The following is a 17309-nucleotide window of genomic DNA, read 5'->3' as shown; positions in this document are numbered from 1 at the left end:
TTTTCTTAGTTAATGAAAAATTAGAAAAAGAACTATATATGCATATTCTTTTAAAAAATTTTTTAAAAACATTTTTATTTATTTTTGAGAGACAGAGCACGAGCAGGGGAGGGGCAGACAGAGAGGGAGACACAGAATCCAAAGCAGGCTCCAGGCTCTGAGCTATCAGCACAGGCCCTGACGCGGGGCTTGAACTCACATACTGTGAGATCATGACCTGAGCTGAAGTCTGACGCTTAACTGACTGAGCTACCCAGGCATATTTTGTATGCATATTCTAAACTTATATCCATTAATGTAACAAGTCAATGAGTAAACAGAAACAAATAATATAAAACAATTAAATTTTCTCATGAACATGTTTTTTTAGCTTTACTGAACAGATTTTAATGGGGATGTTTGTTTTTATATGCTCCAGATTAAAGGATGCAAATATATTTATTATCCACTTACAGACTCTCAGCTCTGAGTCTATGACAATTCCTTACGTTTTGGTCTTTCAAATGTGTGTATAAACTGACTGCATACAGTTTCTACACAAGCATGCCTATTTACTCAAGCTTTGCTGGATATACCTTGACATCTGCTTCCATGCTATATCCAGAAGAGTGGTGTATGCACCGATTAGTATAGCATCAAAGTAGCATGGGATAAGATAACGTGGGATCTGCTTCAGGTAGAAGAACATAGCCTGCAACCATTTACCAACCTGTCATAAAAATAATTTTAGAAGTTAATTCGGTGTGTTTACAGGCTGGATGCATTTTAAGAGGTAAATCCAAACATGCATCTATTATCTAATAATCCACTAGATTTCCATTTATTAGAATCAGAAGATGATGAAGAAGGGAGGGAAATATTTCAGGTCAGAAAACAATGTTAATTTTATAGATACCATAGTAATATAGTTTTTGTGTCCTTGTTTTTTTCAGCTAGAACATAGCTTTACTTACTTCAGCAATAGTTCCTGACCGCGAAATAAGCCGGTTACTGACATAGTCAATCATCCAATCTCCAGATCTCAAATTATCACAGAAGGGATGCCCCAAGTCATTCTTTGGTCTTATTTCTGCCAAGACGGACATTAATCCTGAAAATTCAAAGAAATATCATGCTGTTATTAGCAGAGGCAACTTGTTCCCATAGCCTGGACTACTGCTGTCTCTAATGATTTAGGGTGAACACATATAGACGTAGACACAAGGGCTGCAAAGACCACAGTGGCACTTCCCGTGGTTGGAGATAAGTGTGGCAACAGTGGCTGGGCCCAAGATACAAAGACATACTGAAGGGGACTACTGTCATAGGAGCTATGCCGAGCTTTCCAAGATGCTTAACTTCTGGGACTTGTTTTGTTCTTTTGAATTTGAATATTATAATATTCAAAGGCAACTAAATGTCATAGTTTCCTTACCCTAAGGCACTGGGGAAAAATTGGTAAGTCTGTGTCTTCTCATAGTGGAAAGTGGTAGATTCATTACTATTCAGGCAATCACAGGACTGGTTTCAGAGAGAACAAGAGCATCTCTGGTAACAATAATAACAAAGCCGGCTTTGGAAAGAATCTTTGAAATATAACAAGAGCTAGCTGGGACTAAACAAACCATCAAGGTGAATATATGGGCATATCCTTAAGTAATACTCAACAGAAACTCATAGAATTCCTATGCATACATAGCAGAGTCTGTTATTTCAATGACAGAACAATAGCACTTCTTTGGTTGCCCAATAATGCAATAATTTCCACCTTAAAAATATTATATTAATAGCCTCACCACGTTCACTTTGACTAAATTTATTTATATATTTAGAATTTAATTTTACTGTGTATGTAGCATGTCTCGAGAAATTGAAAAAATAATTATATAAATTTAAGATGTAGTTCTTTCTCTCAAGGGCCTTTACAACCTTCTTTGGGAAACAAAGCTTAAAACATAAAAAAAAAAAACAACTAGAAAACAAGACAGTATAAAATAACATTTCACTTTTGCCCTAGTATTTTAAGGGAAGGCAAACACTGCTCAGCAAATGTGAGCTCCGCTTGTTTAATAATGGTGACATGATGGAGCAGCGTTTTAGAAAAAGAGATCTGATATATCAATGGGATGGGATGATTTGTGGAAGAGGTAACAAGAGGTTGGAAAACAGGTTACTTGGTTTTGCAGACGGGACTTAGTCTTTGAATAGGGTGCTAACTATGAAAATAAAAGAATATGGCATATCACAGAGAACACAGAAAAAAATCCAGTCATAATCACTGATTAAATAGTGAAGATAAGAGGGATGGATCCAAAAATAGATTCCTGGATTCCAACATGACTGAGTATGTATTATTGTAAGAAGTAGAGAAGAAGAGAAAGGGAATGTGGCTTAGGGGAGAGAAAGTCAGTGAAGTTGGTTGGTTTGATGTAACTGGATATTGCTATTTAAAAATTTTTTTTTTAATGTTTATTTATTTTTGAGAGAGAGAGAGAGAGAGAGAGAGAGAGAGAGAGAGCGCGCGTGCGTTAGCACGGGGGAGGGGCAGAGAGAGACAGAGACCCAGAATCTAAAGCAGGCTCCAGGCTCTGAGCTGTCAGCACAGAACCTGACACTGGGCTTGAACACACAAGCAGTGAGATTATGACCTGAGCTGAAGTCTGATACTCAACCGACCGAGCCACCCAGGCACCCTGAATGTTGCCATCAAGAGCCTGCTAGAAATATTCAGTGGAATATTGGAAACACTAAACTGTCAGAGAAAAAAGGGATTGATATAAAGAAAAAAATAAAGCAGGACAGAGTTAGTAACGAACTAGACTTAACTCTAAGAAAGGAAAGAAAAGAAGTTCATGGAGGGGCGCCTGGGTGACTCAGTCGGTTAAGCATCCAATTTCGGCTCAGGTCGTGATCTCGCAGGTCATGAGTTCAAGCCCCACATCTGGCTCTGTGCTGACAGCTCAGAGCCTGATGCCTGCTTCAGATTCTGTCTCCCTCACTCTCTGCCCCTCCCCTGCTCATGCTCTCTCTAAAATAAAAAATTAACATTAAAAAAAAAAAAAAGTTCATGGAAGTCTTTTCTGTCAAGTAGCAGGTGTTCAACAGCTCGGAGTGAAAATGGAATGAATAGCTGTTTATGACTGGTAACATATACATTTCTTTATTTCTCACAGCACAAAACATTATGTGTTGAAAGTGAGACTGTTTTAGAAAAAAGTGTCATAAGTACAAAAATCTGAAATTTACTGACAGCTTCTTATGTGCTTAGTTTTGTAGAAAGTATAAAAGCTAAAAAACAAGAATGCAAAAAAGGCAAACATTCTTTTTTCTCAAGGTACAATCTACTTAGTGGAATTAAAAAAAATGTTTTTTAACGTTTATTTATTTTTGAGACAAAGAGAGAGACAGAGCATGAACGGGGGAGGGGCAGAGACAGAGAGACAGAGTCGGAAGCAGGCTCCAGGCTCTGAGCCATCAGCCCAGAGCCCAACGCGGGGCTCGAACTCACAGACTGCGAGATCGTGACCTGAGCTGAAGTCAGACGCTTAACTGACTGAGCCACCCAGGCGCCCCTTAGTGGAATTTTAAAGCTAATAACCACCAAGTACTAACTATGAACCAAGCATTGTCTAAGTGCTTTACATGTATTATCTCATTTAATCCTTGTGGTAGGCACTAGGACTGTTTCCATTTTATAGATGAGAAAATTGAACCATGGAGAGCTTACTCTAAGGTTATACAGCTAGTTAGTATAGAACCAGCAAGTCTGGTTCTAAATCCTTTTTTCCCCCAAATTTATTTATTTATTTTCAGAGAGAGCAAGTGGGGGGAGGGGCAGAGAAAGAGGGAGTGAGAGAGAATCCCACGCAGGCTCTATGCTGCCAGCACAGAGCCCAACACAGGGTCCAACTCTGGAAACTGTGAGATCATGACCTGAGCAGAAACCAAGAGTTGGACGCTTAACTGAGCCACTCAGGCATCCCTAGAGCCCATTCTTAACCACAACAATAAAGATTCACAAAACACGTTGTGCTAATTACTAAAATACGCAATATATTCCAAGGGCCAAGTAAGAGGAATAATAAATTAATACAATGGGTATCTAGGGGACAAAGAAATAACTGTGAAAATTAATAGTTAAGGAATGCTTTGTGGAAAATGTAAGAATTGAATTCATCTTTATTATTTATTATTTAAAAAAAATTTTTTTTAACGTTTATTTATTTTTGAGACAGAGAGAGACAGAGCATGAACGGGGGAGGGTCAGAGAGAGGAAGACACAGAATCTGAAACAGGCTCCAGGCTCTGAGCTGTCAGCACAGAGCCCGATGCGGGGCTTGAACTCACGGACCTTGAGATCATGACCTGAGCCGAAGTCGGCCGCTTAACCAACTGAGCCACCCAGGCGCCCCTGAATTCATCTTTAAAGATGGGTTAGGGGGCGCCTGGGTGGCGCAGTCGGTTAAGCGTCCGACTTCAGCCAGGTCACGATCTCGCGGTCCGTGGGTTCGAGCCCCGCGTCGGGCTCTGGGCTGATGGCTCAGAGCCTGGAGCCTGTTTCTGATTCTGTGTCTCCCTCTCTCTCTCTGCCCCTCTCCCGTTCATGCTCTGTCTCTCTCTGTCCCAAAAATAAATAAACGTTAAAAAAAAAAAAAATTAAAGATGGGTTAGATGGACAAAGAAAATAAGGAGTTGCAAAGGAGGCATGATACATGGGATCCTATATGAACCAGGAACACATGTGTGATAAACCAAATTTTGCGGACAAACATCCAAGAAAATATTTCCAACCAGATGGGTTAAACTGATAATTAAATATTTAGCTCCTATGTTCTGTCTTACAACTACTTAATATTTTATTATAAGTTCTCTTTGTAGGATAAGACAAATATGCAATGAAACAAAACTTCCAATTAGATGAAAAAGAAAGATGAATGTATAAGTTACAACCTAGTCCCATTTGGGGCCCAAATAAATCTTCTCATTTAGTCTTTTTTTTTTTTTTTTTTTTATAACATTTTTTTTTTCAACGTTTATTTATTTTTGGGACAGAGAGAGACAGAGCATGAACGGGGGAGGGGCAGAGAGAGAGGGAGACACAGAATTGGAAACAGGCTCCAGGCTCTGAGCCATCAGCCCAGAGCCTGACGCGGGGCTCGAACTCACGGACCGCGAGATCGTGACCTGGCTGAAGTCGGACACCTAACCGACTGCGCCACCCAGGCGCCCCTATCTTCTCATTTAGTCTTCAAGAAAGCCCTATGAATTAGACAATATTTTTCACATTTTATAGAGGCAGAAATTGGAGCAGAGAAAAGGGAAGTTACTTGCTGGAGATCCAGCTGGCGGAGCCACAATTTGAACCTAAGCAGTCAAATTCTGAGCCTGGACTCCTATTTCCATAAAGAAGACACCATATGACCCTAAAAAACCCCTCCAAAGATTTAACTATCCTTGCATTTGCTTACCTTGAAGACCTGCATATTTAAGAGATGACCAGTTTGGGATGTCGTAACAGCCTCCACCATCTTCTTGTTCTTCTGCTTCACATCGGTAAAGTACCTGATTCAGCTCAGCCAAAGTTAATTTAGAAGCAATACTAAGAAGTGGAAAATAAAGAGAACTAGTTAAATACAGTAAAATTTCACTTGCTGTCAATAAAACTAAAGAGGAAAATCTGAATCATAACCATAAAGTGTCTTAGCAATATATGTTTTAGGAATTTGGCATTATGATATACATTATAAACAATATTCATTATGAATAGTAGTTTAAAGATAAAACATGCTAAAAATTCAGTTAGAAGTAACACTTCTTCCAAGCAAAAAAAAAAAAAAAAAAATGAATTGTCAAATTTTACTACTTAGAGTATGCTAGAAAATTTTTTGGTTGCTACCACCTTTTTCTCACAAATTTACTTTTTTAATCTTTCTAGTTGGGCTTAGTTGTTTCTTTATATTCTATGTGGGGACATCAATAGCTTTTTATGCTAATTATCTTGAAATCAAAATACTTCTCAAAGACTAGTAAAGGGATAATCAAAAGTCACAGTTAACCACCTTGGAAATCAGGTAGCATTTCTCTCCTTTTCCTTTTCTCCTTTCCGCAGGTTGCATTACCCTTTAGTTGGGTTATTCAGGAAATCAGGATTTTCTTAGATAAAGATGCTTCTTGATAGTAGTTGGAAGGAAGTGTCTATCATGGCCTTGGTTTCCCTTTGTCCAGGTAGCAGTGAGACTGTATTACTGACTACACCTGAATACAACCAAAAACTCTACTTTCTTGCAATTCTAGCTGTTTAGTCATTTCATTTTACCTAACTGAACACAAATCCTCCTGAGTTGTATGTGAACACATAATCCTCTTGAATGTACTTCCTTCCTTCTCTTTTAGTTCCGCCTCAGCTTAGAAAATTATTGTTGGCTGTGCTTTATTCCCTGTCTCTGCCTAGACTCTGTCCCCACAGCTGGGACTGACTTCTCCTTCATCTGCAGTCTGTGAATCAAGTTTGACCAAATCAGTCAGCAGTCTCAGTATCAACTCCATTCTAGGGCAATATTTTTCAACACGTAGCCAGTGAACTTGCATATGAATTCCCTGGAGCTTATTAAAATGCATATTTCTTGGCCTTGCCCCAAAATAACCTGAGTAGGTCTGAGGATGAATATTCATTTTATAAGTATTGTGCAGAAACACCAAATTGCTTCATCACAGATTTTTTTTAGAATGCAACTACTTTTCTAACAATAGTTTGAATGGAGCCAATATCCTTAATGATAAAAGCTCTTATAAAAACAAAAAGTTGAACACAACAGAAAAATGGACTGGTACATAAAATGATATTTCATGGACAGCCAGTGAACAACAACAAAAATTTAGCTTGGGGGTGCCTGGCTGGCTCAGTTGGAGGAGCATGCAACTCCTGATCTCAGGGTCATGAGTTCGGGACCCACACTGGGTGTAGAGATTGCTAAAAAGACAAACTTAAAAAAAAAATTTAGCTTAACTAATATTTAAAACAAATTAAGATGTGACTTTAAAGTAGTTTATGTTTACAAATTTGATTAGTAATAGCTAACACTCATCGATCACTTACCATCATCTTATAATCACTGTTCTAAGTGTTTTACATAAATAATCATAACTGTTTAAAAGAGGCACTATATTGATATCTATTAGGTTGTTTGCCCAAGGTCTTACTTCTTACAGCTATGAGAGTCTGAAATCAATTCAGGTTGGTTCCATATTCTATGCTCTTAACATTACATTGTAACAATATATACTCAGAATTGGTAACAATGTCAAGTAATGGACACCCTTACATAGAGCTGAAAGAATAAAATCTTTCTGGAGGAGGTTTGGCAGTTTTAAAAGCCTCAGATATGTGGAGATAGCCTTATGAAGAAATTCCGTTTCTGGAAATTTATCCTAGTATTTATGACAGCAAACATATATGGAGCATTTATTATGTGCCATCAAGTGTTAAGTGCTTTCTATGCAGTATCCTATTTAACCCTTACTAAATTTAAGAGGTAGGTGCTATTATCAGCCCAGTTCTTCAGGTGGAAAAACTGAGATGAAGAAAATCTTAATATGTTGTCTAAGATTATTTTAGGAATAGTGAAGCTGGAGTGAAAGCCAACTCTAAATTTCAAAACCCAAATTTTTTGGTATTATGTGGTACCACCTAGTAAGGGAATAGATAGTAAGGGAATGACTAAGAATTCAGGCAAAGATGAATGTAAAAAAACCATACATAACAGGGAATTATTGGATGTAGTTTAGATGTCCAAAAACTGGAGGCTGAGTAAATAAATTTGGGGATAGCCAAATAATAGAATAATATGCTCCCCCTTTTTGTGTGTTTCAAAATTTTATTTAAATTCTAGCCAGTAAGGGGCGCCTGGGTTGCTCAGTCTGTTGAGCATCTGACTTTGGCTCAGGTCATACTCCGTGAGTTTGAGCCCTGCATCGGGCTCTGTGCTGACAGCTGGGAGCCTGGAGCCTGCCTCAGATTCTGTGTCTCCCTCTCTCTGAACCTCCTCTGTTTGAGCTCTTGTCTTTCTCTGTCTCAAAAATAAATAAATACTAAAGAAAAATGAAAAAAAAAAATTCTAGCCAGTTAGCAACATAGTGTATGTTAACTCTAGCAGGAGTAGAATTTAGTGATTCATCACTTACATATAATACCCAGTGCTCATCACAACAAATGCCCTCCTTAATACCCATCACCCATTTAGCCCACCCCTCCCCTACCCACCTCCCCAATACAGTCTCATTTAAAAAATGATGTGGTAAGGAATATGATGAATGTAACTTAGCCTCAAATAGTTCAGAAAAATTGTGTGCATGTGCATGTGTGTGTGTGTGTGTATAGAGATGTATGTATCTGTTTGCATGTATCTACCTATTGCTACATATAGAGAGTGCGTGAGTGTGAGAGAGTGCACAAGCAAGCACACACACAAATGATAAAGCAATAGGACAAAATGTTAATAACAGATGATGCTGATACTACTGGTCTTTGGACCACCGTGTGAATAGCAAGGATATAGAGGACTCTTATAAAAAACTGCTTCAATCAGACTTGTGGTAACTGATCAGTTATTAAAATGGCAAATCTCCATAAACTACTTACAAAGCGAAAGGAATTTTTAATATAGGATCTGAGTTGTCAACAGCAAGGCTTCCAGATTTAAAGTGAGGACTGAACTGTATCAGATGATTTCGAAGAATTCCAACAGCGACTTGTGCATGTGGATCAAGACTAACTCTGAAAATGTTAATTAAAAAATAGTTACTTTTTAGGAATGATTTATTCCAAATTAACTCAATATATAATCTATTTTACAAACAAAGGAGCGCCTGAGTGGCTCAGTTGGTTAAGGTCTGACTTCGGCTCAGGTCATGATCTCTTGGTTGACGAGTTTGAGCCCCATGTTGGGCTCTGTGCTGACAGCTCTGAGCCTGGAGCCTACTTTGGATTTTGTGTCTCCCTTTCTCTCTGCCCCTCCCCTGCTTGCACTCTGTCTCTCTCTCTCTAAAAAATAGATAGACATTAAAAAAAAAAAAAAAAACCCAAAAACAAAGTCAACAGTTTGAATTCCAACATACCTGAATATAATAACACTTCCCGGAGACAAGTTTTCAAATTCTATTTCTTGAATATATTCGTTGGGTCCTTTTGTGGCAACTCCAGCTTGTTTAACAATTTTACTTTCACTAAGCTTGAAAAAAATTGTATAAGACCATTTAACAAATAATTCTAATGTCCTTAAAATGTTAAATACAGCAGTGAGATTAGAGTCCCAAATACCTGAATATGTTCTCTAATTTCTACTGTGATATTTGGCATTCCATTGATGAAATTCTCATCCTTCCGATAAGGTTTTGCATTTCTCTCAATAGTTCTGGCTTCAAGAACTACTTCTTCAATTTTGCCTAGGAATACATGAAATGTTAATGAAATTTCATATTAAACCACCTGAAATTAGGAATTGCTAAAGGGTTTTAAAATAACTTAAAGTTGAATATGAAATATCAGTCTGAGGGTAGATGATTGTACCCAAGATGCATTTTTCACACAATGTTTTTGTTTTTAAAACATAAATTAACAAAGATTTATTTGAAAAGAGATCTTATTCAAGTAATAATGGCTTAGCTCTCAGGAACAATACATAACCTTCCTAATTTTAAGCAGAGAGAAAATAAATCACTTAGAAGACTTGTATTAAGAATTGGAAAATTTCAGAAATACAAAAAGTAGGGAAAAATTAAAAAAACCCAGGTCCTACTTCCTAGCTTAGGAAAACATTACAAATGTGTACCTTTCCTTCTCCTTCAGAGGTAACTACTATCTACAGTTTGGCGTTCACTGATCCTGTGCACTTTTACTACATATGTCTGTTTCCTGACACAACAGGTTATTTTCCTATTTCCAAGCTTTATTAAAATGGAATCAGATTATATACATAGTTCTGCAATTCGCTTTCTATTAAACAACACTGTATATTTTAGATTTGTTCACATTGCTACATTAGCTGCAGCTCATTTATTTCAAATGCCAAATAGCATTCCACTGTATGAATATACCAAATATATTCTCATCCCTGTCTTCTAACGGAATATCTGAGAGTTGTTCAGAGATATACCCAGGACAGAAGTGCTGAGTCAAAGGATACATAAAACTTGAATTTTATTATTTAAATAATTTAAGCTTTAAGCCATTAATCTGACAATAGGTAACAGCACCCTTTGGATCCAGAAATTCTACTTCTCGAAATACATACTAAGAGCTTGTTTAAAAATTTTTTTTAAATGTTTTATTTATTTTTGAGACAAAGAGAGATAGAGCATGAATGGGGGAGGGTCACAGAGAGAGGGAGACACAGAATCTGAAGCAGGCTCCAGGCTCTGAGCTGTCAGCACAGAGCCCGACGCGGGGCTCGAACCCATGGACCATGAGATCATAACCTGAGCCGAAGTCGGATGCTTAACCGACTGAGCCACTCAGGTGCCCCACTAAGAGCTTGTTTAAAAGAAAAAATTATTCTGAAAAAATTATTCCTAATGTATATTCAAAACTTAAATAAGACACCGCTAAACATATAAAGAATATTAAAAATAGATACTAACATAATAAAATATGAAATATTGAACATCATGAAAATCACAATTTCGTGGACCAAATGGGGATGTTTTAGTAATGATTGGTGACCAAAACAAAATCTGAGGTAATACTGTCCACACTGATTCCAGCCATGTAAAACTATGTATGTACATTAGCAACAATTAGACAAGATTACTGAATATACACTTGTAAACAGTTAAAAATAACTAATGAACATTTAATCCTAAAACTGTTCAAGTTGATAATTTTTAAAAATTGGAGTTATGCATATTTAACAACTAGCAACCGACATAGAATATGATTATTTTTATAGGAATCTTCATCTATTCTTATAATTGACAGACTGGGATAGCTGTTAATGCTCACAGGAGAATGTTTTGCTAGAATATATGATATATAACAGTAAGTGAGGAGATAAAATACACACATCTAGAAAAAAATCTAGCAATAATAAGGATATATCTCAGGAATGCATTTTATAATTGTCAAAGAAGAGATATGGGAAGACTATAATTGCTGTATGTTCACAAAAGAGAGAAATTACTGAGTACTTAGAAAAGGTTTTTCAAGGGAGGTGGAACTTTAGTTCTTGAAAGATGTGAAAAATACACATATATAGATGTTAGTAAGACTACTTGAGGACCAATGAAAATATCTATCTGGTTAAAATAGTGGAGTAACAGAGGGCTAGGAAGGCAGTTGAGGATGGGTTATGAAGAGCCTTAAATATTAAACCATTTTTTTACTTTGGTTTATATAAGTGTGTAGGTATGTACATGCACATACACAAATACACACACGCAAATATACGTACAGACACATGAATGTACACATATATTTCTTGGGTATAAAAGAAATACATGTAGGTTTTATAAAAATTAGGAAACATGGGAACGTATTAAGATAAAAATAAAGCTATTTCACAACTCAAAAAATGTTAATATTTGAGAATATTTCTGACCAGGTTTTGTTCCATGTAGTAAAAATGTAAGTTCCCCCAAATTAATTCCTTTCTTCCATTCTTTTTTTGAAGTAAGCTCTATACCCAACATGGGGCTTAAACTCATGACCCTGAGCCAGCCAGGTGCCCCAACTTACCCAAAATTTCAAATTCTTTTTCTCAACTACAGCTATACTTGCAATGTGTTATAATATATGCTATATAATTACAATTTAATATAACAAAGTAATATAATCACAATATACCAGGGATATATTGCATTACCAGGGATGCACATTTGAGGTACTTCCTTGCTATAAAATGAGGTCTTAGGATTCCTGAAAGCAGTTCTAGACACAGACACAACAGACTGATGAATACTGGGCGAATGTCTTGTTACTGCCACTATGTCTTCATCAACCTGATCCACATACACCTGAGAAACAGAAAGAGAAAACACATTAGCACTCAAACTGGAAAGACTTACTCTGAAATTAAACCTTAAGAAACTTAACAAAAATTTAGTTTCTTGCCTGAATGAAACCCTTGGCCCCAAGCTCTTGATGAAGTTTATTGATAGCACATCTGGCTGCAATAATTCCACTTTGGAAATTAACTTCACCTGTATTTGATGGCGATGCTCCAGGATTCCACTTAGTATAAAACCGTTCTTCAGAAACCACTGAAATCTGAACAAAGTTAAAACTTAGCCATGTATACCTTTTAATTATAATGAGAACTTTTGGTAAAAGTGCTCAAGGTTGTTGGCCATTGTGGATTTAAAAAAAAAAAACAACACACAAACACACCTGATGAGGCACTAATTCATCATAGCCTTTAGTACTTCCACTAGCACAACATGCCATAGAAACAATCGTGGTACTCGGGAGAGCATCATATTCTGACCTATGCTAGAGAACAATAAACAAACAAACAAAAAAACAACCAAGTTTATTTTCTTTTAAATGCAAAGTGAAGTAAAGGATACATAGTTACACACTATAAGACATTCATATGCTTTAAAACAAATAAAACATTAAAAAACTATGTACCACAATCACTTATAAATCTAAGACATGATTCTGAAGTATGTAGATATTATTGCCACTAAGTATCAGAGAACTAAATATCAAAACATTTATTTATTGATTTTTCCTTTTTCAAGTTTTTATTTAAATTCCAGTTAGTTAACATCCAGTGTGTAACATTAGTTTCAGGTGTAGAATTGAGTGATTCATCACTTACATACAACACCCAGTGCTCATCACAAGTGCCCTCCATAATACCCATCACCCATTTCATTTAGCCCATGCCCCCACCTACCTCCTCTCCAGCAACCCTCAGTTTGTTCTCTATACTTGAGTCTCTTTTATGGTTAGTGTCTCTCTCTCTTTTTTTTCCTCCTATGTTGATCCATTACATTTCTTAAATTCTACATGAATTTAGCAAAATAAGTAAACACAAGAAAGAGATTAGATGCTTACCACAATAGGACACTCATTATCATGGGTAATATCCATAAACAGGGCGTGTGCAATAGCCGGCATTAAAGGCCTCAGACAAGGCTGAACAAAGGATCCAACAGGTTCTCCTCCATATCTATAAACTAACCTCCCTTCTTCATGGCTATTATATGCACTCATTGCCTCTGCAAAGCATTACAAAATATTTTAACAATCTTCATTATTATTGTCCAGAAGAGGTTAGGTTTCTTACCATAACTAACTTTCCAAACAAAGGCCACATAAATATTATAAAAAATAAAACTACTTTAAACATTTAAACAAATGTCTATTACTTTAAGTGACAAAAAAGTCTTCTCTATAACTTAGCCGAAGAAAAGGCTTATGTAGGTAAAAGGGAACACATGTTGTTTATTAGGATGTTGGTTATATAAAATCTATGGGAAAAAACCTAAGATTATATCATCTATCCAAGTAAGAGATGAAAAACAGATTTGTAGATTTTCAAAAACAAAAAAATACTTTTGTTCACGAGTCATCAATTCATCCTACCGGTCTTTCAATTTAAAAATGAGATATTTTTGGGGGCGCCTGGGTGGCTCAGTTGGTTAAGCCTCCGACTTGGGTTCAACTCATGATCTCACGGGTCACCAGTTTGAGCTCCGCGTTAGGCTCTGTGCTGACAGCTCTGAGCCTGAAGCCTGCTTCAGATTCTGTGTCTCCCTCTCTCTCTGCCCCTCCCCTGCTTGCACTCTGTCTCCCTCTCTCAAAATAAATAAATAAACATTGAAAAAAATTTTTAATGAGATCTTTTTCCCCAAAGTGGAAATTTTTCCTAATAAAAACAGACTGAGTTACAGAAAATTTTGTATAGAGTATTTAAAAGAACATTAACTATGTTGGAAGTTACTAAACATTGTATGTAAAGCTATTAAATGCCTTTAATCTACTTGAACAAAAACTAAAGTTTCAGATGGGAAATACACGTCAACAAGCCTACCTCTTATTAGGGAGCTAATGCCCAGTCTAGTAACAAAGACATTGTCCAGGTCTTCGCTTCCCGTGAACAGTTCAGCCACTACATACAAATTGGGTTGCAATTTCCTAGCAGCATCCAACATGTACTGCAAAAAGCACAGTCACACATGTAACACAAAGAGAAAAGCGAGTAGTGGGGAAGGAAAGGAGGCAGAACTAGGCATGGATTTGACATAGGAAAATATCATGGAGCAAGACAAAATGGAAATCCAAGAGGAATTTCCAAATAAATTTAATTGTACACATGTAAGAAAACATAAAACGGACCAACACACAGAGGAAACGAGAATTTATAAATAGAAAACAGTTAAAAAGGAAGATTAGATTTTGCAAAGATATAGAAACACAAGGGGGGCAAAAAAAGGAAGAAGAAAAATGTTAGTGTCACATTAAAAAACGTAAACCATACTGCTGTGATTCTGCTAGGCTTTCCCCCTGTTTTATGTGCATTTGTTTTTAATACTCTAACCAGACTATTAATTTTCAGGCAGCTGACTAAGCCATTATTAGGAAATTCCCTGATGGTGAATCATTTAGCTATTGCAAAGATTAGGTCTGACGAACCATACTAAAGCTAGCTTTTCCTACAGATGGTAGTAAAATCTTAATCAGAAATTAAATCAATTTCATTTTTTTTCATGTAACATTTGTAAAAAGGTTAACAAAATTGAAATTCTATCAGCTAACAAGTAAAATCCTAGAGGATTTTGTAACTCAAAATTAAGGAAACTGAGTTTTAATTTTCTGTTTTGTTGTAATAACAACCTTAGAAATATGTATATATGGCTGTTGCTAAAAGTACAATAAGAAAAAGACCTCTGCAAGTTTTTGGAGCTACAAAATGTGCTAACCATCTTAACTAATGTTCACTAAAGTCTTCCAAATCAAGTCAATTTTTCATCATAGGACTTGAAACATATTCATTATAATATGGCTTTAGAATAATAGGTATTTTCCAGATATGCACACATTCCGAAAGAATAGTAAGTTGTCACTGGGAAGCTATCAAACGGGATGAAAATTTTAAGTGTTTTCAAAGCTGTATTAGGTAGAAGATAATGCTATAAATTTTGGCACTGTTTCAGTTTCTGTAAAAAAGCCCGAAGAAGGATAAACAACCTTTATGTTTACACTTACACTTTTATAAATAATTAATTACAAATTGATTGAAAGAGGCTAAAACTAGCTTCAATATGCTGTAATGTTAGTGCTTAAATAATAACATAATATGTAACAGGTGACTTCACAGTGTCTATTAATATATTAAAAGCAAACTAAGAATAACAAGGATAAGACAAATTGAAATTTATATACCACTAAAATATTATTTAAAGTTAATAATAAAATAGTATGGTTATGTATATATTATCAGAGACAATATGATCTACTTCCCTAAATTAAAATAAAAATATTAACCTATCAAACATTTTATAGCCCAGTATTCCATAGCAACTGCATCAAAAGATTCTGTTACAATTGTGAAATTATGCCAAAGTGCTAAATACTCCCACCAACTCAATGCCAGTGTCTAACTAGCAAAAGGAAACATGTATTTGCATGTTTTATTTAAGGAAAGCGAGGAAAGAACACTACATTTCTTTTTTTTAATGCAGATGAATTGTTTTTCTGTACCTCAGCTACGTGAAGGGGTGTTGAGTGGCAGTTATCAAGACGCACTCCCTGGAAATAAGTCGCAGTTATTTCAGTGTATTTTTTCATGTGTGCCCAGAGAAAAGGACAGTCGTCTGGTTTATTCCCATAGCGTAATTTGACGCTGTCTCCCCAGCAAATAAGTTCTCTCCTTAGATAAACATCTGAACCTGTTAAGAAAGGAGCTTGCTTTCAGTGGGTCAGGAAATAGAATAAAAACAATTACTTCAAGGAAATACTGCTGTTTTTAAATCACACCGACTATTTCTACCACAAACCATATATTGGTTAAAATTATGTCTAAAATGGTATTGGCATCTAAATTTATAAAGTTTTACAAAGTTAACATTATTTTATATCTTACATCTATTTCACCAAAATTCTGTTACAGTCTCTTCTAAAAATGTGTGCTTAATGTCAAAAATTCAAGTTGCTTCTGAAAGTTAAACTGTAGCAGTAGTATCACAGGCCCTTTGAAGATAGAGTTTTACCAAAAACATTTAAACCTGCCTTTCCACCTTGTTACTCATTGTTGGCAATAAGTTACATTACATCCACAGCCTAGGGCAGAAGGCCTTTTCTCACTTAGAATAACTAGAAAGGAGAATGCAGAGATACTTAAACCCAAAGTACATTCTTTTTCAAAAAATGATATTTTTGAATTAAATTTAATGTCATTAAAACAGACTTCTGAAATGTTAAAAAAAACAAATATATTGATGGGTCCCCAGCAAAATTCTTCCTGGCAAAGAAACAGCTATAGAAAAATAAAATGCTAGGAGAGAGAGGGAACCTGAAAGCTGAATTTAGTGTAACTGCTATTCAAATACCTTAATACCTCTCTGGTATTAAGAAATATCTCTTAAGGTAATATAATTGTAATAGCAATAGTGTCAAATGTATTTTAAAAATGCAATAGGTTAAATTTTTGACCAAATAAAACCTTGTGCAGAACCATCATATAAAATAGGTAAAAGCCATTCTAGTTGAGCATATGAGAAGGAGGGAAAGAAGGGGGAAAGGAAAAGATGAATCCCATCTTTTTCGTCAATCCCTTCTCTCTCAAACTGCATGCACTTCTGGCACCTCTGTGATGAAATACTTTAAGAACCATTAGCCTAGTGGGGAAAAAAAGTCAACGAAATAGTTTATATTTTGAGCTTGCCATAAAGTTTTCTTTCCCTATCCACAGAGAAGTTAACAAAAATGATATACCTGGTTCAGCAAAGTTTCGAAGGGGATCATCTCCCATTACCCACCCATTATGTGCCATCAGAAAACAAGCTTTATTTGGGTGATGAATCATAGATTCTTCTGTGGAGAGGGTCATTTCTTCGAATGGGAAAGTAAAATATCTATGGAGATACAATTAAGTATTAAATCCACAGGGAGAAACTCTTTGGAAACAATTTAAATTAGTACTATCAAAATATAGTACTTCCTCCTTAGCAAATAAAATAAGATTAGTTCGACACTATAGAAAATAAACTTCATTACAGGTCAAAACCTTCAGAAGATTTCCTTTTTTTTTATTAAAAAATTTTCAAAAATGTTTACTTATTTTTGAGAGAGAGATAGAAAGTGAGTGGGGGAGGGGCACAGAGAGAGA

At 35.9% G+C, this 17309-nt stretch overlaps 1 protein-coding gene across 4 annotated transcripts in view; it reads right to left on the bottom strand.

Annotated features, from left to right (window-relative positions):
* The window catches only part of AGL (amylo-alpha-1,6-glucosidase and 4-alpha-glucanotransferase), an 83588-nt gene that overhangs the window by 31594 nt on the left and 34685 nt on the right, over positions 1–17309 (bottom strand). For all 4 annotated transcript variants that reach the window (XM_086717655.1, XM_086717657.1, XM_086717656.1 and 1 more), the window contains 13 exons: positions 16916–17055; positions 15683–15870; positions 14013–14136; positions 13034–13197; positions 12359–12460; positions 12083–12238; positions 11835–11985; positions 9296–9420; positions 9094–9206; positions 8618–8752; positions 5448–5578; positions 954–1090; positions 576–709 (listed from right to left, as the gene is read on the bottom strand). In XM_086717655.1, coding sequence (XP_086573781.1) covers positions 576–709; positions 954–1090; positions 5448–5578; positions 8618–8752; positions 9094–9206; positions 9296–9420; positions 11835–11985; positions 12083–12238; positions 12359–12460; positions 13034–13197; positions 14013–14136; positions 15683–15870; positions 16916–17055 — 1800 coding nt within the window. The remainder of the gene's footprint in view (positions 1–575; positions 710–953; positions 1091–5447; positions 5579–8617; positions 8753–9093; positions 9207–9295; positions 9421–11834; positions 11986–12082; positions 12239–12358; positions 12461–13033; positions 13198–14012; positions 14137–15682; positions 15871–16915; positions 17056–17309) is intronic.

This window comes from Puma concolor, chromosome C1, assembly GCF_028749965.1.
Source record: "Puma concolor isolate L17-30 chromosome C1, mPumCon1.1.hap2, whole genome shotgun sequence".
In the NCBI taxonomy this organism is placed as follows: Eukaryota; Metazoa; Chordata; class Mammalia; order Carnivora; family Felidae; genus Puma; species Puma concolor.
The sequence above is the reverse complement of the archived record's forward strand: the minus strand, read 5'-3'. Positions and strand labels throughout refer to the sequence as shown.